Here is a 24,643-nt window from a genome sequence, read left to right as displayed (position 1 = left end):
ATTTGGATATCTCTGTGTTGGTTACATTCTGTCAAATGTTTTCTTTGTTTTCTGGGGAGGGTAGGCTGTTGAAAGGAATGTGATTCACCATAAATGGTTTTAAGGTCTTCTCAGTAGAATTGGTGTAGCAAATATATCACTCTGTTGTTATTTTTACTAAGGATGTGTAGAAGGTGGAAGCCAGTGTAGCATTAAGTGTTGGACTATGACTCTGGAGACCAGGGTGTGATTCCCCTCTTGGCCGTGAATCCCATTGGGTGACCTTGGGCAACTCGCCCTCAGTGTTGGAGTGTGACTGTGTGTGTTTTACTGTGTTTTGGACAAAGTAGTCCTGAAATAAGATGTTGGTTATCTCTGCTTTTATTGTATCTACTCTTAAGTGATATAACTGAAAATACGAAACCAGAAGATCCAAGCAGGTTGGAATGCAGAAGACCCAACACCTGCCTATGAGTAAAAACATCAAATGACAACACCAGATATTCTGATGTTTGGGCCTGACTCTGGACTTCCCCAGAATCAGACTATATTCATACCACTCACCATCGTATCACAGACAAAAGTATGCTTGACACACCCATTTTTATACCTATTATCATTATACTTTTTGCTCAGATGTTATCACACATTGCTAAATAGTCTATTCAGTCTTGTGTGTGTCATATTTATTTAGCAAATATCTATGCTAGTTCAGGGAAGTGTTCTAGTTTTCCCTAGTAAAGAATGCTAAGTATCTTATCAATCTACAAATCTGCAGATTCATTAGGACAGTCTCCTGGTATCAAACTGTTATAACTGTGTAGTGTGGATACACTTTTTATTTCCTTGAAGAATTTAGATTTTTTAATTTATACCATCCTAGCTGGGGCAATTCATCCTTGGGCAAATACTGTGTGTCCTCCTAGCCAGCATGACCTCTGACAGGAAGATATATTTTTTGTAGAAGAAGTCAGCCATGCTGGAGAAAGCCTAGAAGAGAAAAACAAGAGCCTTCTCTCAATATTCTGGTTCACAACAGAGAGCAAGCTGCACCACAGGCTGTTTGAGGGCCACACTTAGCAGCCTGTTTCTGGCATAGTGGGTGTCAGTTGAATTGTGCCTGCATGGGGAAATGGAAGCCAGCAGTTGTCTCTGGAAATCATCTGCAAACTTATCACCCCTTGACACCCTGAACAGCTAAAAAAGGTGTGAAGTAGTCTGCAGAAAGATGACCTGACCTTGTTTATTTGTTCCCAGATTCTGCATAAATTACTCTCTGTTTAAACCATGGCTTGCATTCTTGACAGTTCAAGCCTGAAAGGTTGTTTTAATTAATTATTTCCAGATTAGTGGAATTGCAAATGCGGCAGTTGTAAGTAACAACAGAAATGGAGCCTTTTGCAGAAAATGGCTTCCCTGGCTACTCAGCTGAAGTAGAGGCGTTATGCTACTGCAGCCTGATAATTTGAGATCTGTTAAAAAAAAACACAGGCATTCTAAATTTCACTGACAGTTATTTCCTTTTATATTGAACTGGAGTAATAATGAAGGGAGTTTTTGTTGTTGTGGGCGAACTGTGGCTGTACACAATTGAGAGTAGAAGCCAGTTCCTGCCACAGAGAGAAGGATAGAAGGAGCTGGGCAGCCATTTTGAGTGGTGAGTGTTTGAATTTCTTTTAAAACTCTGGGAGAGTGTGCTTGCTGCTGAGGGGATGGAGCTTCTGGGATTTTTTTTTTTTATCTAAAGAAATCTACAGCAGAGGCAACAGGTGAGAAGCAAACCTTGAGTCAGAACCTTGCCTTAAGTATAAACTAGCAGCCGGGACATTCCTATAAAGTTATATTCCCAGTAGATTGAACTTGCTGCCAGAGACTGGTGAAAAAGCCAGGTCATCAGGGGCCTTACCGTTGGTGTTTACCAGAGGATTTTTTGAGGAGGAAGCCCACAGTCCTATTTCAGTCATTACTAAAGACTTCGCAGTATGGACATTGAGGGAACTGCTGCAGTCACCTGCAACACTTGTGGGATGTTTGTTTTCTTGCCTACAGAAGTGGAGAACTTCACATGCACCAAGTGCGAGTTGGTAGCATTCTTGGAGGAGAAAGTACAGCAGCTGGAGTCCAGAGTAGCTACACTTCAGCATATTAGGGAGCAAAAGGATTTCCTGGACAGAACAGAACTAACAATCTTGGATGAATACCACACAGAGGAAGTTGCTGGGGCGGAGGAGGTCACTTCACATACACAGGAGGCAGACAGCTGGAGGAATGTCACACAGAGAAGTAGGCCAAGAAGGGATTGTTCTGGGAGCTTGCAGCTAGAGAATTGATTCAAAGCTTTTCCCCTTATCAAGGAGGACAAGGAAGAGCAGCATGGACAGACTTCAGGGACAGAACAGGGGAGCCTGAGAGTCCCACCAGAGGGAACAGTCGCTGCTAAGCCTCAGAGGAGGCATGTGGTCATACTAGGGGACTCCTGGCTGAGGGGTACAGAAGCAGTGATTTGTAGGCCTGATAAGATGTCTTGAGAGGTGTGTTGTCTCCCTAGGACAAAGATCCATGATGTGACAGAGAGGCTGGCAAGACTGGTCAAGCCTACTGACCAATACCCCTTCCTTTTGGTCCACATGGGAACCAATGATACTGCAAGACACAGCCTTCAGAACATCAGAAAGGATTACGAGGCTCTTGATAGGAAGCTGAAAAAAATGGATGCACAAGTTGTCATCTCGTCTCTTCTGCCAGGAAGGGAGAGGAAAATAGCAGATGTGAACAACTGGCTTCGCAGATGGTGCCACTGAGAACGATTTGGATTCTTCGATCATGGGCTGCGCTTCCATGAAGAGGGACTTCTTGCAACAGATGGGTTGCATCTCACGCAAGTTGGAAGAAATGTTTTTGCCAACAGTCTCAAGAACTTAAGGGCTTTAAACTGAGTTCCGTGGGGAAGGGAGACAATATTAAGGAAGGTGAAAGGGCTGGAGAAAATAGCCAAACTGACATAGAGGAAACAAGAAAAAAAGTGCAAGGACCCAACAGTGGGAGGCAAAAAATCTTGCACAAGCAGCAAGTAAATGGGAACCATGGTCTGCGATGTCTCTACACTAATGCACAGAGCATGGGAAATAAGCAAGATGAACTCAAACTTCTAGTACAGCAAAGCAAATATGATATAATAGGCATCACTGAAACCTGGTGAGATGTGTCTCATAAGTGGAATGTAGAAATAGAGGGGGTATAACCTTTTAAAGAGAAATAGACCATAACCTTTTTAAGAGAAATAGGCCAAACAGGAAAGGAGGAGGAATAGCACTATATGTCAGAGATATTTACACCAGTGAAGAGATCCAGGACATCAATACTGGCAGCCAGGTGGAAAGCATCTGGATAAAAATTAAAGGTGAGGGAAACCACAAGGATGTTATGGTGGGAGTCTACTACAGACCCCCCAGTCAGATGGAAGAATTGGATGATGCCTTTGTAGAACAGATGACTACACACTCAGAAAGGAGAGATGTAGTAGTGATGGGTGACTTCAACTATCATGATATTTGCTGGAATTCAAACTCAGCAAAATCCTCAAGGTCTAGCAAATTCCTCACTTGCCTTGAAGACAATTTCATTCTTAACCAACAAGGATGACTTGGTTAATGGGGTGCAAGTGGTGGGATCATTAGGTGGAAGTGACCATGGTCTCCTGGAGTTTGTTATACAGTGGAAAGGAGAAGCCAGGCATAGTCAGACACACATTCTAGACTTTAGGAGAGCAGATTTCAGTAAACTTAGAGAAGTATTGAGGATGATCCCGTGGTCAGAAATACTAAAAGAGAAGGGAGTTCAGGACAGATGGGAGTTTCTTGAAAGGGAGATACTGAAGGCACAATTTCAGACAGTTCCAGTTAGAAAAATGAGAGGTGTCTCAAGAAACCAGGATGGATGACTAAGGAACTTCCAACCGAGCTAAGTTTTAAACGGAAGATGTATAAGAAATGGAAAATCAGGGAAATCATGAAAAAGGAATTCAAAGAATTAGCAGGCATGTGTAGGGGTAAAGTCAGAAAAGCTAAAGCTCAGAATGAACTCAGGATTGCTAGAGATGTTAAGAACAATAAAAAGGGCTTTTTTGGATATGTCCGCAGCAAAAGGTCATACTATATGACTTTTGACTTGGAGCCCTGGTGGCACAATGGTTAAATGCATGTACTGCAGCCACTTACTCAAAACCATAAGGCTGTGAGTTCAATACCAGTGAAAGGGCTCAAGCTTGACTTAGGCTTGCATCCTTCCAAGGTCGCTAAAATAAGTACCCAGATTGCTGGGGGCAAAGTAGCTTACAGTTGTAAACCGCTTAGACACTGCTTAGGCAGTATGAAGCCATATATAAATGAAGCTTGTTTGTTTGTTTTGCTTTGATGTGGGCCTTGTCCCTCCCAGACTATACACTGAAATGATGCTTTTTCAACTTAGGGCCGAAACAGATGTATTAGGGTTAGGGATCGCGCGGCAACTGCATGGTCCATAACTCTTGCATGGTGTAACCGTTCTATAATGGCAGCATCCCGTCCATACGGGCATCGCCATTGTAACGTAAGCAGCACACGGCATCTGCATGTCACCCCACATCACTTACGTAATGAGTGTGCCTTTCTGTGGTGCTAAAAGAACCCAGAGTATAGTCTGGGAGGGACAAGGTCCACATTGAAAGTAAAAAGTCATATAGTATAGCACGCCCGCGCCATACGTGGCCTTGAGCATACTGTACGCGCTCAAGCCGCGGGGCGGTAGGGGCGGCGCGTCCCATTCAATTGAATGGGCGCACGCGCCCATTGCACCCCACACGCTCCTGCGCCTCTGCACCACCGCGCACAAGCCCCATTGTTTGCAATGGGGCTCGAGCATAGGCGGAATTCGCCTTACGCGGCGGGATCCAGAACGGATCCCCCACGTAAGGCAAGGACGCACTGTATGACCTTTTTGTTTTTAAACAGAGGTCTCCTGACTAGAATGGTTACTTATCACGGATCCTTTTTGCTTTCTGTTGCTTTCTATTGGGAAGCCATTAATGAATACTAGGTGCTGTATGCTATATTTGCATTGTTCTGTAGGCAGGACCATTGGGATCCCTTCCAAATCTAGAGTCCTGTGATTCTATGTATATAGTAATCTTTGTTAGAATATCACTGAGTAATACTAGTTGGAAAGATATGGTAGACTAAAATATCATCTCATTAAATACCAAAGTCAGAATAATCCTGGCCATAGTATTCCTGATTTCTATGTATTGTCATGAAAGATAGACAGTGAAAAAAGCTAACAGAAGAGGATTGGCTCATTTGGAATGTGGTGCTGGAGAAGAATTGTGTAGATATCCATTTCATTCCCATTAGGCTTGAAGAGAGAATGTGTTCCTGAATTTATCCTTTCCCCTTTTTTCTTCATTTCTTTCCCCCTTAGACCTAGAGACAAATTAATGGGTCTTAGGCGGGATACAAACCGCCATATAGTACGTCTTCTATACGTACTAGGGTTAGGAAGGGGCGGTGCTTTTGCACCCCCCTAACCCTAGTACGTATAGAATACGTACAACATGGTGGCGCCCCTTCCACATGGGGGCCACCATGTTTACGTACTGGACGCATAGCGTCCAGACGTGTCGCAGCGCCTATGATGTCGCGAATGCGCCAGCGGCGCCTCACGACATCATAAAGGCGCCGCAAAAAGAAGCTCCGAAATGGAGCTTCTTTTTTGCTCCACGCGGGAGGCGCGCGGTTTGGCTGCTGCGGCTCCCGCGCGGAGCAAATGGCGCCGGCGGGAGACCGCCGCAAAGCGGCGGTCTGTATCCCACCTTAGAGCAAATGAATCCCAGGCTCCATTATGGATATTCACTAGAAGTGAATATGACTAAACTGAAGCAGTCATATTTTGGACATATCATGAGATGAGATGACTCAATAGAAAAGACAGTAATGATAGGTAAAGTGGAAAAATGTATGAAAAGAAGCAGACTGCACTACAGGTGGATTGACTGAATCAAGGAAATCACAGAATTTGCAAGATCTGAGCAGGGCTGTTGATAACAGATTATCTTGGAGGCCTCTCATTCCTAAATCTAAATTGACTTGATGGCAAATAATGATAACAAAGATTTAAAGACATACCACCTTGTTAAGAGGCTTAGTGAAGGCAGCATGCCCCTGTGGCAGGTTCTCATTGTCCTTTTTTCATTCCTGCAGCCGAACACAACACTGCATATTCAGTCACATATTACTTCTTGCAGGGGTTGGCAACCCCTGCCCCGCGGGCCGGATCCGGTCCCGCGAGGCCTTGGGACCGGCCCGAGCCCGGTCCTGCTGCCAATTGCCGCCAGCGCGGGGCCAAAGGCCGCTTGCGCAAGAGGCCAAAGGCCCCACGCCGGCGGCAATCGGCAGCAGGACCGGGCCGCTCGCGCAAGGCCCTCAGCGAGCGGACAGGCAGGGCAGGAAGGGGGCGGGGGTCCTCCTCCTCCTTCCCTCCCTTCCCGTGGCTGCCAGGCAGCCATGGGCAGGGAAGGAAGGGGGCAGGGGTCGCCCTCCTCCTTCCCATTCTTCCCTTCCTGCGGCTGCCAGGCAGCCACGAGGAGGGAAGGAAGGGCGGGGGTCGCCCTCCTCCTTCCCTACCCGCAGCTGCCAGACAGCCGCAAGGAGGGAAGGAAGGGGGCGGGGAAAGAGGAGGAGGAAGGAGGAAGGAAGAGAGGAGGAGCAGGGAAGAGGGGGGAGGAGGAAGAGGAGGAGGAGGAAGAAGAAGACTCTTTCTAAAGGTGATACAGTGTGACTTTCCAAAGTGCATTTCTGTGTATTTTCGGTGCTTTTAATGCTAAAAGGTCTGCTTTAACAATGATAGTGATGATGGTGATGGTGATATTGATATCAGCCAGCTTCTGAGGCCCAAATGTCCTCCATTTTGATCATGCCTAAGAAACATGCATTTATATTTACATTTTTAAAAAATCACCAAATTTTTTTTGCATGTCCTCCATTTTTAAAAAATGTGTCCTACATTTAAAAAGTTGCCCTATATTATTTATTTATTTATTTATTGGCTTCAGCCCCCCAGTTGTCTGAGGGACAGCAACCCGGCCCCCGGCTCAAAAAGGTTGCCTACCCCTGATTTCTTGTAATGGAGGGCAAATCAGGAGACTAGCACTCAGCAGGTTTTTTGTTCCAACAATTTTGACAGATTGCTAGTGTTCTGCAGTCACCTTGAACAGTGAGAACTTGGAATTTTAGCATGTGCATATGATTTCACAGTTTAAGCTAAACAGAACTATGTGTGGTCCTTAGTGTGGGTGGAATGTTGACTTGGAATCGTGTTTAGGGCATAAAATTTTTCAACTACAGCATTGAGGTATAATGATCACACAGTTGGATACTGAAAATGCTCAAAGAAAGTCAGACTTACCTCAGATGAGAGCCATGTGAAGTAACCCTTATGTTTAGCCCATTCTGATCATAGTGAAGGGAGCAGAAAATTGGCTGGTAGATTAAAGCTCAGTTTGCATGCTTGTGCAGCCTTATACATGATTACTTCAAAGATAGTCATTGGAATGCATACATCCCTGAAGGAAGCTACACATGCAAAATCCTTCTCCATGCAGGCCAGATGTAGAGACAGAAAATTTCCAGAAATTTTGAAGCCATGGAGGAGAGGGGAAATTTCCAGAAAAAGAAACACGAATTTTCAGGAAAATTGTATAAGGTCTGGAAAGCATGTGCAGTGAGAGGCAGATTAAATCGTCATTCCCTTTTTTCAGGGCACCTCATAAACTGTAAGTAGTTCAGAGGAGTGCATTAGAGTTTTCTAGCAGAAAATTCATAACTGCCTCATTAAGCTACAAATTCCAGGACTACACAGGCTAGAACAGATTGCTACAATAGTGTAGTGCAGGTATACTTAGAATAATAAAATTACAGAAATAAAGTTGGAAGAGACCACAAGGGCCATCCAGTCCAACCCCCTACCATGCAGGAACTCACAATCAAAGCATCCCTGACAAATGGCCATCCAGCCTCTATTTAAAAACCTCCAAAGAAGGAGATTCCACCACACTCCAAGGGAGTGTGTTCCATTGTCAAATAGTTTTCACTGTCAGGAAGTTCCTCCTAATGTTTACGTGGAATCTCTTTTCCAGTAACTTGCATCCATTGTTCTGCTTCCTGTTCTCTGGAGCAGCAGAAAACAAGCTTGCTTCATCCTCAATATGACATCTCTTCAAATACTTAAACATGGCGTTTATATCACCTCTTAATCATCTCTTCTCCAGGTTAAACATACACAGATTCCTAAGGCTCTCCTGGCAATGCATAGTTTCCAGACCTTTCACCATTTTAGGGCCTGAACAGACAGGCCAAAATAAAGCTGCTTTGGGTCACTTTGGAGGTATGCTGTTTAAATGATGCACGTGTCCAAAGCCACGTTCTAGTCCTAAGGACTGGAGTGCAGCTTTGGCGCAGTTCCGGGCCGCTTAGGACGCATGCATCATTTAAACTGCATACAGTACCTCTAAAGTGATCCGAAGCAGCTTTATGTTGCCTTGTCTGTTCAGGCCCTTAGTTGCCCTCCTCTGGACACACTCCAGCTTGTCAACATCCTTTTTGAATTGTCGTGCTCAGAACTGGATACAGTATTCCAGGTGAGGCCTGACTAAAGCAGAATAGAGTGGCACTATTACTTCTCTTGATCTAGGCACTATACTTCTGTTGATGCAGCCTAGAATTGTATTGGCCTTTTTAGCTGCCACATCAATCACATTGCTGACTCACGTTCAACTTGTGGTCTACTTGGATTCCTAGATCCCTTTCGCACATAGTCTCATTAAGCCAGGTTTCCCCCATCCTGCATCTATGCATTTCATTTTTGTTGCATAAGTGCAGTGTCTTACATTTGTCTGTGTTGAAATTTATTTTTTAGCTTTGCCTCAGCTTTCTAATCTATTAAGTTCATTTTGAATTTTCATCCTGTCCTTTGGATATTAGCTATTCCTCCTAATTTATTGTCATCTGCAAATTTGATAAGCATGCCCCCTTGTGTTTGTCCATTCTTGTGTTTGTCCATTCTTTTGTGGGATTTTACAGATGCTGAAACGCATGACTAGCATGAGGAACTGACTGGTCCAATGCCACTTCCCCACTCAATGCATGAGGATTGTTCACTGCTCTATATTCATGCTCTAGTAGATACCAACAGTGCTAGAAGGTTACAGTCAAAAGAGTATTAGGTCCCAAGCAAGCGAATAAAGGGGCACACTATATATCTCCTTAATTTTCAGCCCAGTGGAATTGCTACTAATGGGTATACTCTAAACATTGATCATACAGTTACTAAGTTGGGTCAGGTTCAGAGAAGGGCAACAAGGATGATAAAAAGTATGGATAACAAAACATATGAGGAAAGGTTGAAGGAGCTGGGCATATTTGGCTTGCTGAAGAGAAAAATGAGGGGTGACATGACTACACTCTTTAAATATTTCAATGGCTGTCACAGAGAGGATGGGGTAGGTGTCCTGGTCTGCAGCCAGCATACATAAACAACGCTGATAAGGATGTCTCAGCAAGGTAATTAGCAAGCACTGGAACCAGTCCACAAACCGTGCAAGGAGTCAGAGTTAAAGAGCAAGCCGAAAGCCAGAGCTGAAGTCAGGAAAACAGAGGTCAGCGTAGTCAGTCTGGTCCAGGGTCAGGGCAGCAGAAGGTAGCAAGAGTCCAGTCTGTTCCAAGGTCAAGAGTCAAGGCAACAAGGAGTCAGGATACACGGAGCCATTGCCGGCAACAATCACACCAAAGGATCATGCAATAAACTCTGGCACTGAGTTGATGTCTCTCTGCTCATTAAGTAAGGGAAACTCTCCCCCATGCCACCTGAGGCTGATTTGCTAATTGCCTCTCTGCAGTCCTCCTGGATCTACGCCTGCAAGCACTCTCAGCCCTTCTTTGCTTGAAGGAAGGGACGTCCAGGCATGATTCCTCCCCAGCGTCACCACTAGGCTGTTGCACCTCAAGAGGAATCCCACCAGCACTAGGACCTGGCTGATCCTCCTCCTCTAGGGCTGGACTCTGGCAAAGCAGGATTAACACCTGGTGTAGCCTCAACTACCTCTTGCACTGGAGCAGGACCAGCACCTGGTGTAGCCTCAATTACCTCTTGCTCTGGAGGAGCCTCCTCCTCCTCCTCCTCCTCCGAGACCTGATCTTGGCTGGCCATGACAGTAGGCCACTTCTCTGCTGCCTCAGAGGATAGGACAAAGTCTAATGGCTTTAAGTTACAGGAAACTAGATTTCAACTGAATGCTAGAAGAAACTTCTTGAGGGTAAAAGCAGTCCAACAGTGGAACCAATTGCCTAAAAAGCTGGTGGGGTCCCCTTTCTGCTTGTCTTCTAAAAGAGGTTGAACAGCTCTTCCTGCTGGGGATGCTTTAACTGAAGATTCTGCAATGAGCAGGAGATTGAATTCACTGGCACACAAGATCCCTTCCAACTCTGTGATGTGTCATAAAAACAACAAAAGTGCTTAATGCTCCAAACTAAAATGACAGAAAAGAGGGTGGAGGAAAGGGACCATGGGGGTGCACTGGAGCCGAAATAGCTCAGGAAATGTTCTCTTGACATTTAGGAATCAAAATACAAAACCATTTAATGGACCACTTTAAATTATTCTGAAATGCTTAAATGCGGACCAGTATAGGATAAGCAATGTATAATCTCAGACCAAATAGTCATAGATAATGCAACTCAGGAGTCCACTTAGAGAGATGTGCTACATTCTACTCAGAAAAGCCTTCCCCTTTCCTCCAGCCTTGCACAAAGCTCATTTTCCAGAAAAGTACTGAACAGTTCACTGCTGCCTTTTCATTTCTAATACCTTTGTTTATTTTTCCCACCACTACCAAGCTTAGAGACCTGAAGTACTGATGGTGAGAGCAGAAGGCAGCACAATTTAACAAACACACTCAGCAGATACACACTTGAAATCTAATTGTATGAAGCCAGCTACATCAAAGCAAGCCATTTGCAAGAGCAGGTGCTTCTCCAGTGTAATTTTTCCTTATTCAAAACCCTGTGTTTAATGGGACTTGAGCATCAATAGATTTTGGTATCCACGGGAGGTCTTGAAACCAAACCCCAGTGGATACCAAGGGCTCAGTGTATCCTTCTGTATCCATTTCATTGCCATTAGACTTGAAGAGAGAATGTGTTCCTGAATTTATCCTTTCCCCTTTTCTTCTTCATTTCTTTCCCCCTTAGACCTAGAGACCATGTCTCTTAGACCAGGAGCCATAATTATGGAAACCAATTAGAGTGCTTTGGGCACTCTATAAAGACACTATATAAATACAGTGAATGAACCATAAGCTGCACCCTATATAGAGCATGACTTCCTTTATGATAGAAGGTTGAAGGAGACGTTGTCTTGATGCATCCATGTAGGGAAGAAGGAGAAAGGACTAATCTGAAGATCAACTGATGAAAGTAGAAACTAGAGTGAAACCCTCTGAGTCTGAAATAATGAACTGAATATTGCAGTCCCAGATTTGCTTGCTCATTATGCACCACTCCAAGACCTGCTGTCCTTGTGAGAGAGATAGTAACGAGACACTAAAAGTCCAAATGCAGTACATAACTTCGGTAATTTTGTATCCCTGATCTTTCAGTTTGCTCTCTGCCTTATGGATTGGAGCTGCAGTTCATTTACTAAGGGCTATTTGGATTTATACTTCTGTATTGTGCATAGTTAAGGTGATTCCGTGCCCAAACTCAGAGAGGAAATCTCACCTCCTGGTTTTTGGTTCTCAAAAGGCGTTTCCATTCTGATGTCTCAGCACTCTTATCACATCACAGCTGCCTGATGAGAAAGTTTCCAAATAATCCAGAACAGGTGTGTTGCTGCAGGTTTGAAAATGTTGTTGTATCATCTGAAAACTAGCACCAAAAGAGTTTATTCTAGTTCTCTTTAACATGGACTGTAACACCAACTGTATTCCAGAGCCCACTACCCTATTGCAGCCAGTCAGAATATTAATGTATTTGCTCTTACCTCCATAATACTAAAGGCAGTATCTAACCAGTATTATCTATTGTGAGAGCTTAACTGACAGCTTCTCATTTCATGAGGTGTGATTTTGTATATGTAGCATTTTGTTCATTAAAAAGGTGCATAAGATGAATTGATGCAGCTTGTTAAAGTATGCATGAACAGAGGAATCTCTTCCATGGTTAGCTATATTTATCTGAAACTCTTCTTTATATTCTGTGTGGGGTGGGGGGTAGGGATGATTTCTAAAGAATCATTCTTCTTCTTCTGAAAGCTGTATTAGTAAAAAGCAGACTGAGCCATTGTTGGCTTAAATGAAGACCAAACTTTCTTTTTAATATTTGTTAATAACTAGCATTTTGTTCCAGTTGCCATGGCTTTACTGAAATAGCAACTGCTAGTGCCAGCAGCAGAGAGAAATGCCATTCACTGGCTTGACAGGGAATGCTAAGCTGCATGGAGTAATTGTGGTTAAAGAAACAGGGATGAAAAAAATCAGAGGGAAAGACACACACAGAGAGAGTATATGCAACACAAGCTCCTTTTAGAAAGATCAGCATTCTGTTCCTAGAAAATGAACAGCCAGGTAGGATCTGAAACAGTTCAGTGTTGCGGGACATGCTTTGCATGCAGAACATCCTAAATTCAATCCAATATAGTTAGAAGGATCTTGGGTTCTTCAGCAAGGCAAGTAAAGAGCTGGAGAGCTTGGAGATCTGATTGATGTCAATGAATTAATTGGGAGTGATCATGTTCTCCTGGAGTTTGGGGATATATAGACCACCCCAAAGGTGCATTCTGCAGCCGCCCCTTTCCTTACTGGGCCGCAGCCGTGGCAACCTCATGCCGCAGCCTTGATCTGGCCTCTGTAGGGGGCAAAAAGGAACCACAAAAAGCGGCTTCTTTTTGTGCCCTCCAGAGGGTGCCATAGCAATGGCAGCACAGCTGTATGGTGTCCCTTCAGCACTGCATCATCTGGATGCAGTATCGAAGTTGCGCCATGATGCCCTGGGGGCAGAGTTAGGTCGTCCAGCATCAAGACACTGCCCTAACTCCGCACACATGCTGGTGTAAAGTGCTAGTCTGTACAGGGCCTAAGGTATACAGTGGAAAGGAGAAACCAGGCATAGTCAGACATGCATTCTAGACTTTAGGAGAGCTGATTTAATAAACTGAGGCCTGTTACAGACTGCCAGAATAAAGCTGCTTCGGGTCTCTTTGGAGGTATGCTGTTTAAATGATGCATGCATCCTACGAATCTGGAAGCTGCACCAAAGCTGCACTCCAGTGCTTAGGAATGGAGTGTGGCTTTGGCGCGACCTCCGGACTCATAGGACCCATGCATCATTTAAACAGCATACCTCCAAAGAGACCCGAAGCAGCTTTATTTTGGCAGTCTGTAACAGGCCTTACTGGGGGTGATCCCATGGTCAGGAATAATAAAGGAGAAGGGAGTTCAGGATAGATGGGAGTTTCTTAAAAGGGAGATACTGAAGGCACAGTCTCAAACTGTTCCAACAAGGAGGAAAATGGGAGGTGTCTCGAGAAATAGGTTGGATGACTAAAGAACTTTCAACTGAACTAGGTTTTAAATGGGAGATGTAAAAGAAATGGAAAAAAGGGGACATCACATAAGAGAAATTCAAACAAATAGCTAGCTCAGGTAGGGTAAAGTCAGGAAAGCTAAAGCATAGAATGAGCTCAGGTCTGGCTATGTCCATAACAAAAGGAAGAAGAAGGAAATTGCAGGGCCACTGTTTGCAGAAGATGGAGAGATTCTAACAGGGGACAGAGAAAAGGCTAAACTACTCAACACCTCCTTTGCCCCAGTCTTCTCACAAAAGGAAAAGGGTGCTCAACCTGAGGAAAACGGATCAGAGGACATAATAGGAGAAATGCAGCACAGAATAAGTAAAGGGGTAGCACAGGAATACCTGGTTAATCTAAATGAATTTAAGTCTCCAGGACCAAGGATATTAAAAGAACTGGCAAAATCTCAGAGCCACTGGCAATAATCTTTGAGAACTGGAGAACAGCAAACATTGTCCCCATCTTCAAAAAGGGGGGGAAAGAGGATCCCAACAATTATTGTCCAGTTAGTCTGACATCAATACCAGGAAAGATTCTAGAGCAGATCATTAAACAGAGGGTCTGTGAATATTTAAAAGGGAATGCCATAATCACTAAAAGTCAAACATGGGTTTCAGAAAAACAAACTAATCTGATTTCTCTCTCTCTCCCTCTCCCCCCCCCCCCTTTGATAAAATTACCAGCTTGGTAGATGAAAGGAATGCGGTAGACATAGCATATCTTGATTTCAGTAAGGCATTTGACAATGTCCCCCATGATATTTTTGCAAACAAGCTAGTAAAATGTGGGCTAGACAATACAACTGTTAGGTGGATTAGTAATTGGTTGACCGACTGAAGACAAAGGATTCTTAACAATGGATCCTTTTCATTGTGGAGTTTTATCAATGACTTGGATGACAGAATTTGCAGATGGCATCAAATTAGGTGGAATAGCTAATACACCAGAGGACAGAATGAACATTCAAAATTACCTTAATAGATTAGAAAGCTAGGTCAAAGCTAACAAAATGAATTTCAACAAGGAGAAATGTAAGGTACTACATTTAGGGTAAAAAAAATGGAATTGTGTAGATACAGGACTGAGGACAGCTGGCTTAACAATACTACAATACTACATGTGAAAGGTATCTAGGAGTCCTAGTAGACCACAAAATGGTGAAGAGCCTGGATACCATGCCTTATGAAAGGAGACTTAGGGAGCTGGGTATATTTAGCCTGGAGAAGAGATGATTAAGAGGTGATATGATAATTCTGTTTAAATATTTGAACAGGTGTCATATTGAGGATGGACCAAGCTTGTTTTCTGCTGCCACAGAGAATAGGGGACAGAACAATGGATGCAAACTGCAGGAAAAGAGATTCCACCTAAACATCAGGAAGAATGTCCTGACAGTAACAGCTGTTCAACAGTGGAACATGCTCCCTCGGAGTGAGGTGGAGTCTCCTTATTTGGACGTTTTTAAACAGAGGCTGATGGCCATCTGTTGAGGATGAGTTCCTGCATGGCAGGGGGGTTGGACTGGATGGCTCTTGTGGTCTCTTCCAACTCTATGATTCTATTCTATTATAAAATACTGAGCTGCTCAGGCCAATGAGTATATGTGGAAACGCTGTCATCTTGAACCAGAATGGAAGTATCTTGATAACTGCTTCTGATCATACATCAAAATGGATAGTTCTAATCGCAGAGCAAAAAGTGAATGCTGGTCTGCAAAAGTGTGTGGGTGTTCTTGGACATTTACTAACAAAAATGACTACATGGGGACAGCTCTGTGCTATTTTTTTCACACTCGTCTGCTCCTTCCTTCCTGTGGGCAGATGATACATATGAATGGTAAAATGAAGACTTGAAGGTGGTAAATCTGCTAAGATCATAAGAAGAAACATCTGGATAAGACTAAAAGTTGTCTAGTCCAACATTCTGTTTATTCATTGGATAACTAGTTATTTCCCAGTTCACTCTGGGAAGCTCACCAGCATCAGTGCAACGCCATGTTCATTGTTCTTCAGGGGTTAATATTGTTGAAATTTGACATCAAACTTATTCTTCCTGAGCCCTGGGTGTGTCAAACTTTTTATTAGGTGGATGTACAGTAGATGGGGTGTGTACACTGACAAATGGAGGATGGCTGTGGCATGGACTGCATATCCTCTTTTTTGTGTGTATGCTTGTCACAGATTTTGTGGTCGTACTTTAAGGCAATCAGATACAGGAATTTGTGTAACCAGATGATACAGAATACTGAGAGTAGTACCCAGCTTGTGCTATAGAAAAGAATATACTTGCATAATTACACATATCTCCCCACCACCCTGTGCTGACTCTATTTTCTCTCTTGTCAGGATGTGCTGGATCCCCCCCACCCCCCGCTTCCAGGACCAGCAAAGCCTGAAAACACAGTTTCTATTGTGCATCAAACCTTCAATGATAAGAACAGGGTGGACTGGCTCTTAGCAACAGCATCCTGTGCTGATCCATATTTAGAATGAGAGCCATTTCACTCCTGTATGCTTCAGCCAATGAATTTTTAACTTCCCTTCTAAAGATCTTGTTGCTTATGGGAAACTATTATCTGATTCTTGGTATTAGTGGCAAATGAAAACATATTTGTTTGTCAAAAAAGTTCATTAAAATCAATGTTTAAAAACCCTACTTCATTTCATGTAGCTGGGTAAGTCAGAACTTCACAATCAATAGCTGTTACTTTTTTAAAAAAGCCAAAAAACCAAATGTTTGTTCTGTATTCTATCTCTCTGCCAATAGGGAACCTGCTGTTCTTCTAGCACAAAGTACCTTTCAGGTTATAGAAACATCCCACATCTTTGGCCATGTTGAGCTGTTAGCTTATGTGTGAGTGTTTTTGGATCCAGCTGTGCTCTACATCCTCCTTGGCTCTGGGGTAGCTTTCCAGCTGGGAGGCCCTTAATGCCTTTTGTAATGAGGGTTTCGGTCCAACCTCTTCCTGGAAACACTTTTTTAGTTTATAGTTTTGCAAAAGCCAATATTTTTAAAAAATGTTTCTGGTGCTCCTTGTTGTGCAAGTAATATAGTAGTGTTTGGCACTATGGCTTCTTTGGGCAGGGAGCTAAAGATAATGCCTTGCTGTTTTTGTTGTTAACTGCCCTTGAGTTGATCCCGACTCATGATGATACTGTGGATGAGACATCTCTAAGACCCCCTGTTCCCCACTGCTCTGCTTAATTCCTGCAACCCCATAAAATCTGTGACCTCCTTAATACAATCTTTCCGTCTAGCATGTGGCCTTCCTTTCTTCCTACTCCCCCCTCCACCTTTCCCAGCATTATTGTCTTTTCCAATGAGTCCTTCCTTCTCATTATGTCTCTGAAGTACAACAGCCTCAGTTTGGTCACTTTGGCTTCCAGGCTCTAGGACCCATTTGTTTGTCCTTTTAGACATCAGTGTGTTTCTAGGCACTCTTCTCCAGCATCACATCTCAAATGAATTTACAGTCGTCCCTTCCCTTATGCGGGGGATCCTTTCTGGCCCCCCCAGCATAAGGGGAAAAATGCAGATGCTCAAGCCCCATTCAAATTAATGGGGCTCGTGCCTGTGGTGGTGCAGCGGCAGCGCGCGGGGTGCACACCACGAGAGCGCATGCCATTGTTTTCTTCCGGTGTGCACCTCCCTTCCTTCCAGCGTGCACCTCCCTTCCTTCTGGCGCGGCTTTTCTTCCTCTCACCTTTCTTAACTGTCCAGCTCTCTCATCCATACTTGGTAATAGGGAACACGATGGCTTGTATGATTCTAACATTTGTGCTCAGTTGTATATCTTTGCGTTTTAGGATCTTTTCTAGTTCTTTCCTAGCTGCCCTTCCCATTCTTAATCTTCTGCTGATTTCCTGACTACAGTCCCCATTTCTATCAGTTTGATTCCACGTATGGGAATTCTTTTACTATTTCTATTTCTTCATTATCTAGGTTAAACTTGTGAAGGCCTTTGGTGGTAATTATTTTTGTTTTCTTTATGTTCAGCATTAAGCCTGCCTTTGCACTTTCTTCCTTGATCTTCCTTAGTAGGTGTTCCAGGTCTGTGAGGTTTTCTGCTAGTATTATGGTGTCATCTGCATATCTTAGGTTGTTGATATTCCTTCCTCCTATTTTCACTCTTCCTTCTTTTGTGTCCAAGCCTGCTTTTCTTAAAATATGCTCTGCATACAAGTTGAACAGATAGGGTGAAAGGATGCAGCCTTGTCTAACCCCTTGGACAATTGGGAATGATTGTTTCTCCGTTTTCTGTTCTGACAGTAGCCTCTTGTCCTGAGTACTGATTCCTCATCAGGACTATCGATGTGGTGGCACTCCCATGTCTTTAAGGGCATTCCATAGCCTTTCATGATCTATGCAGTCAAAGGCTTTGATATAGTCTATAAAGCACACACTGATTTTCTTTTGGAATTCCATGGTGTGCTCCATTAGCCATAGTATTTTTGCAGTGTGGTCCCTTGTGCCTCTTCCTTTCCTGAACCCCGCTTGAACCTCTGGGATTTCTCTCCATGTATGGTTGGAGTCTATGTTGCAGAATTTTGAGCATGATTTTGCTTGCATGGGAGATAAGTGTTATGGTCCTATAGTAGCTGCAGTCTCTTGTGTCTCCTTTTTTGTGCATGGGGATTTATATTGATCGCTTCCAATCTGTTGACTATTGTTTTGTTTTCCATATCTGTTGACATATGTTGGTTAGCACTAGAGTTGACTCTGTCAATGTGGATTGCAGCAGTTCAATATCATCTCTCTCTGGTGATTTGTTTTTCGCTATTTCTCTTATGGCAGTTTGCACTTCACTTTTTAGAATTAGGGGTTCATCTTCATATGGCTCTTCATTCCATGTGTCCTTCATTTTGTCATCTCTTTTGTATATTTTTTCTGTGTATTGCATCCAACATCTTTTTATTTCCTCCTGGTCTTGAATTATGTTATTTTTATTGTCACACAGCGTCCTAGTCCTTAGTTTGAATTTTCCTTTAATTTCCCGGATCTTATGAAATAGATCTCTTGTTTTTTCCATTTTGTTGTTGTCTTCTATTTCTCTGTATTGGTCATTGTAGTAAATTTCTTTATATTTCTGCACAAGCCTTTGTACTGTTGCATTCATATGTTTTAGTTTGTTCCTATCTCCCTTTTGTTTTTCTTCTCTTCTCTTTATTGCTTGTAGTGCTGTATGTAGCCACAAGTGAATGTTGGCTGTGTCCAAGGGACCCAGGATAGTGAGGATCTACTTTTGTACTAGAACTGTGAGATTCCCCAAGCAAAGCTAATGGCAAAAAGCAAAACACATGGGTAAAATGAACAGCAGAATGCTGTGCAGCTTTTAATAGGAAAAAGGCTGTGTTACTGCCATGTCAGACTGAGCCAACAGGAATCCTCTAGAAGCACAGATGTGACAAAACTGAAGACCATCCAGAGCAGAGCATAAAAGCTTACCTGTTTTATGTTGCCACAGCAGAGATAAACATGCACATAAAGCAGGGGAACAAAGTGCTCAGGAATTTGTTTTCAGTATCAGAATTGAGTTCAGAGTGTACCACACGTACAAAAACAGCCCTGTTGAAACACTGTTAATTAAGTTTGTGTGTATGTTGCCTTTTGTTTTTGCTGCACATTAAAAAATTGGGAATCTGGAAGCCATGCTTATTTATTAGAAATTAGCCATAGCTCTACCAGCAGATCATGCCCACTCATCTTCTAGGGCCCTTGATTTATGTGAGCTTCAGTGATAAGGCCTGATCAGTACTCCTTGTGATTGAGTCTGTGTTGTAGGGACTTTGTTACAAAACACACTGCAGAAATAATCCAGTTTGAGACTGCTTTAACTGTCCTGGCTCAATGCTAGGGGATTCTGGGAACTGCAGTTTTGTGAGACATTTAGCCGCCTCTGTCAGAGAGCTCTGGTGCCACCACAAACTACAGTTCCAGGATTCCCTAGCACTGACCAGAGCAGTTAAAGCAGTCTAAAACTGGATTATTTCTGCGTGTTTTGGACCTTTGAGAACTCATTCAAGTTCCGTGGTAAATGCTGAGCAAGAGTTCCTTTTTTATTGTAGAAATCATTCGCTGAAAGTAGAAAGTTGTGAAAACCACAACCAGTGTTAGGGTTGCACATAATGCCAGCCATTTGGTGGAGTGATTAAAGGGGTGATGAAAAGGCAGCAATTCAGGATTGTATTTGTGTTACCAGCCAAGGGGAGTGCTGCTTGTGAGATTATTTTGATGGCTAAAGTGCCAAAATAAATTGACCCTGTAGTGTGTGTAGTTTGACTTTATGTGTGGGGGAGATCACAATTACTGTTCTCTCTCAGACAGCAAAATGTCTTAGGTCAGCCCTGCTTGTACTTGCAACCATCTTTTGAACCACGCTTGTGCAGAACTATATTATGTGATAATGTAGTTTTCTTTTTACGTCCTTCCCATCTCATGATATTTTATGATCACACTATCCCATTATATAGTGACAGGAGTACCTCTGGATATTGCTGGAGGATGTTGCTGGAATCAAACTCCCACCAGCCATTGTCAGCCTTGGCTTGTTCATAGAAATGATGGGAGCAGGATTCCCTGGTCAGGACTATCCTGTGCTCTGAAATTTAAGAACAGAATGTGAGATCTAAGGACAGAAACTCGTGGTATCACAGGAGATGGACCCTGGTTATATTATAAGGAAGATAGTATAAGGAGATGTCATACAGCATGGTACTTTAAGCTTCAACTTCAGTTTTATAGATCATGCCATTCAGATATTTAAAAAGTCTTAATAAGTGAGAAAAGTGTACAGTATACATGCCCATTTTTTCCAGGCAACACATTCACCCTGAGATTCTTCCACCTTACTCTGAGAACTGAACTACTCCCTGAGATCTGAGAATCCTAGATAGTTCAACAATATGGAAGGCCACAGATTTCCTGTTTTTGCTTAATCTCCTAAACATCAGGCCCTGGAGATTTATTTTTCTTTGGAAGCCAGTTGGTACTCCTGAAACTGTTAATAGCCCTCACTTACAAAACACGTGCTTCACTGCATACCTTCTTTTATGGAGGAGTTGGTCACTGTGGAAGGCAGAAGGAAGGAAGGAAGGAAGGAAGGATCATCTCCTCCACTGTACCAGCTCCCATGCAGACAAAAATTGATCCCAAATGCCCCCTAACTCCTTCTAGGTGACAACAGGAATTCTTGCTGTGTTTTTGGGCCATCCTGAGCCATTAACAAGAAGTGAATAAGTAACTTCTTGTTCACTTCTTCTTCCACAAAAGGCCTCTCCTTGGGCCAGCCCCTCCCCAAAAGAATGGAGATACCTTCATATCCTCTAATGAGCATTTTGGATCAAAATATTGTTTTGGAAAACTTTGCATTTTTAACCTCTTTGCAGACCCAGGGGGCCTCCAGACATGGTGGAAATGCCCCCCACATCTCATAGGTCATTCTGGAGCATTTGTTTCACCCTGGAGGCCCTGGGAGGCACAAAAACAGTTGTGGGGGCCACATGAGTCCCACGTACCACAGGTTGCCTATCCCAGTTTAAAGACATAGGTCCAAAACACACTGCAGAAATAATCCAGTTTGAGACCACTTTAACTGCCCTGGCTCAGTGTTAAATAATTCTGGGAACTGTAGTTTTGTGAGACATTCAGCCTTTTCTGTCAGAGAGCCCTGGTGCCACAATAAACTATAATTCCCAGGTTTCCCTAGCACTGAGCCAGGGCAGTTAAATCAGTCTCAAACTGGGTTATTTCTGCAGTGTGTTTTGAATCTTTGAGTAGTCATCCAAATTCCTAATTGCTTTCTAAATGGGGAAACATTTTTTTTGGGTGCTGTGCCACTAATAGCAGTGATGGGGTTGGTCCCTGGGGTTTGAGTGGAGGCTAACAGTGCAGACTCTAGAGCAGCAATTCTCAGATTTTGGTCCTCCAGATATTTTGGACTTCGGCTTCCAGAATCCCTAACCATTTTTCAGGCTGGCTGGGTTTCCCCTGATTAGATGGGTTTAACAAAGTTTATGTGTAGCAATTTTAAAATTAACCAATGCTGGAAATCTCTAATTCTCTTGGTTTCTCTCTCTTTATTCCAGGATCCTGCAGGCATCTTTGAATTGGTTGAACTTGTTGGCAATGGAACCTATGGACAAGTCTATAAAGTAAGCCTTTTGTATTTCCTGATTCATGAGCTTACATGCTAAAACATTCCTTTCTTATCTGTCTTCACTGGTTTTTGGTTGCAGAATTGTTTTAAAAAATTAACTTCTGGGTTTTCTTTCCTTTTTGCTGGTATCTGTTTCAAAAATATACAATTGTGAAACAGAACGTTCAACAACAGAATGTTGCTGTACCAGTCTGTGTTTCCTGTAATCATTTCTGGAGGCTTTTTGCATTAATGTATAAACATATTATAAGATGAAAAGACATGTCTGCCAGGTTGATGCAGAATGTTTTGGCTAGTTCCTGGTGTGATAGTTAAGTCTGAGAGATTACAACAGGAGAACAGTGCATGTCTTGAAAAGTTAGACAGTTGCCAAAGATTAATAAGTAGGGTTTCTCCCACATGTGTCCTTCAGTTTCTCCCATGCTCTCACTAGCTGTGAGGCAAAAATGAGTCACTGTTAGTTATTAGGCAGAGTTGGCTTCTTATTTGGCAATTCTGATTGCAAATTGTAGTTCTAATGGCTATACACTGAAAGGCATGACCTGTCCTCATTGTGGCCATTGTCTTTACAGAGGGCAGCCTTTTATTTGAAGGGCTGTTAGGAGAACGTTCTATCTGAAAGCATCTTCTGTTTCAGGGATGGGTAGCTTGTCGACCTGCAGCTGTTACTGGACTGTAACTGCCATCCACCTTAGGTTTTAGCTAATGCTGACAGGAGCTGAATTCCCCCAAAATCACAAATCACACTAAAACAAAAGGAAAGGTCCCAGGTTCCAGAAGCCATTGCTAAGGAGGACCATATGTAACAGCAAAGGCACAGAACAAATACAAATGAGGAAAGTGAGTCTTAGAGCCTGAACAGACAGGCCAAAATAAAGTTGCTTCGGGCCATTTTGGAGGTATGCTTTTTCAATGCTGCATGTGTCCTAAGAGGCCGGAAGCTGTGCCAAAGCCATGTTAGTAATCAAATTTTTGATTGTCATTTATTAGAAAGTAAGCATGGGTATATTTTCAATAATTATGTCATCTGTTCCAAAAGTCATGTTAAGTCATGTATTCATGAAGCATATACAGTCGCCCCTCCTAATGAGCGGATCTGGGATCCGCGTCTTGAATACTCACGGAAGGGCAACCTCTATTGTTTCCAATGGGTTACAACCCTGCAGTGTGTGCCCGGTACACACTTACGAGCACGCGTCCTATTCAAGCCCATGTGACTTGGATATGTGCAAGCCATTTTCGCGCACAGGGGGGTGGGTTCCGGAATGGATCGCCTGCAAAAACGGAGGGCCAACTGTACATATAATAAATGCTATAACAATATGTAACATATATAATAAGTTTATATTTGTATGACTGTTTTAATATATTTACCTTTATTTTTTGAATATATGACTTCTTTTCCTTCATATTTGTTTTGTGCCATTTCTGTTCGTTATGTTCTCATGTGTTGGGAGGTGAAATCCAACAACACCTGAAGAATCACAAGTTGTATGTCTCTGCTCTGTTTGAAGGGTTAGTTTAAAGATAAAGTCATCTGGTCCAAGCAATTCCTATTTAAATTATACCAGTTGCTTTTCAATGTGCGTCTGTAACTATACATCAACATTTGCAACACTTGCACTGTTCCCCCCCCCTTTTTTTTTTTTTTTTTTTGGTGCTGCATTTCTTCTTTTTGTGGCCATTTAATTTGCTCTAGTGTTAGGCAGGATACAGTAGCCAGGCTGACTGAATTGGTAATACTGTATTGTTTTAAGAGGATGTATGTTCTTTGTAGTTATTTTTACTACCATTGAAGTATCATCTTAATCAGGTATCAAAATGTTTTTGTCAGCTGTCTTGGAGGCCTAATTCTGATCTATTTTAGGGCTCTAATTATCTGAGATGGCATTGTGCAATGCTGCCCATCCTGATATCTTAGATAACACGACTTGTTTTAATAGTTCCCTTCACTATAGCCTTATTCAAGGGTTATGTATTTTAGGTAAGTAAAGAAGGTGGAGAGTGTTCTTGCATCACCCCTGGCATCACAACTCTAATTTTTGAAGATGAGAACCCCCTGTCCGTTGAGAGCCTCCATGTGTAGAAGAGGCTTTTTACTTTATAGTTTTGCTTTCTGCATGTGTGGAAGGCTAGAGACCAATGCTTTCTCATCTGTTTACTTAAGAAGGTAGCCTAACACCTGAATAGGGCTTATGTTTAGATAGCAAGGGCAACCTGCAGAATCAAAATCCTAAGTACATTCTCCACAAATCTATTTTTTTGGGGGGGCTGGTCCTTAGAAAGTCAGGATAAATATATTGAAAGTGTTGAAATTGGAGCATTTCACACTGATTTTTTAGTTGGACATGCTATTGTAAATTGTAACTTTGTCATCCTGATGCTTAAGAATGAAGCAAGGTACAATGTGTTAACCAGTAGTTTGTGCAGTCTTCCCTTATGTGTTTTTGGGCTTTTGACTCTAAGACACTGATGTAGTCTTGAGCTAATTGACTCGAACTTAAGTCAAATTCAAGTTGCCTCAATTACTCGACTTGGACTCGACTCAGCAATAAATGATGATCTGATTTGCCTCATGACTTGTATATTTTTAGCGACTGACTTGCTGGTCTAATTTAATCCAGAAACAAAAAACACATTTAGCAATGGGTCTGAGACAGGGAGTGAGGTCTACTTAGCAACCTGTTCCTGCTGCCCATCAGATAAGCCTTCTAAAGCTTTTCAGTAGCTTTAGAAGATCTGTCCACCTCAAGCCCATTGCCTAACATGTTTGCTGTTCCCTCTGAGAATTTTTTTCACCTAACTTTGTGCACATCATCTTGATTTTCTAGTTATTGAAACTCTACCCCCCCCCCC

The 24,643-nt window shown here is 42.8% G+C and overlaps 1 protein-coding gene across 8 annotated transcripts in view; it reads left to right on the top strand.

Annotated features, from left to right (window-relative positions):
- Positions 1 to 24,643, top strand: part of TNIK (TRAF2 and NCK interacting kinase) — a 368,566-nt gene that overhangs the window by 38,111 nt on the left and 305,812 nt on the right. For all 8 annotated transcript variants that reach the window (XM_042456004.1, XM_042456002.1, XM_042456007.1 and 5 more), the window contains exon 2: positions 21,717 to 21,782. In XM_042456004.1, the coding sequence (XP_042311938.1) occupies positions 21,717 to 21,782 (66 nt within the window). The remainder of the gene's footprint in view (positions 1 to 21,716; positions 21,783 to 24,643) is intronic.

The sequence above is a fragment of the Sceloporus undulatus genome, chromosome 3 (genome assembly GCF_019175285.1).
Source record: "Sceloporus undulatus isolate JIND9_A2432 ecotype Alabama chromosome 3, SceUnd_v1.1, whole genome shotgun sequence".
NCBI lineage: Eukaryota > Metazoa > Chordata > Lepidosauria > Squamata > Phrynosomatidae > Sceloporus > Sceloporus undulatus.
This window is presented reverse-complemented; position numbering and strand designations above follow the sequence as displayed.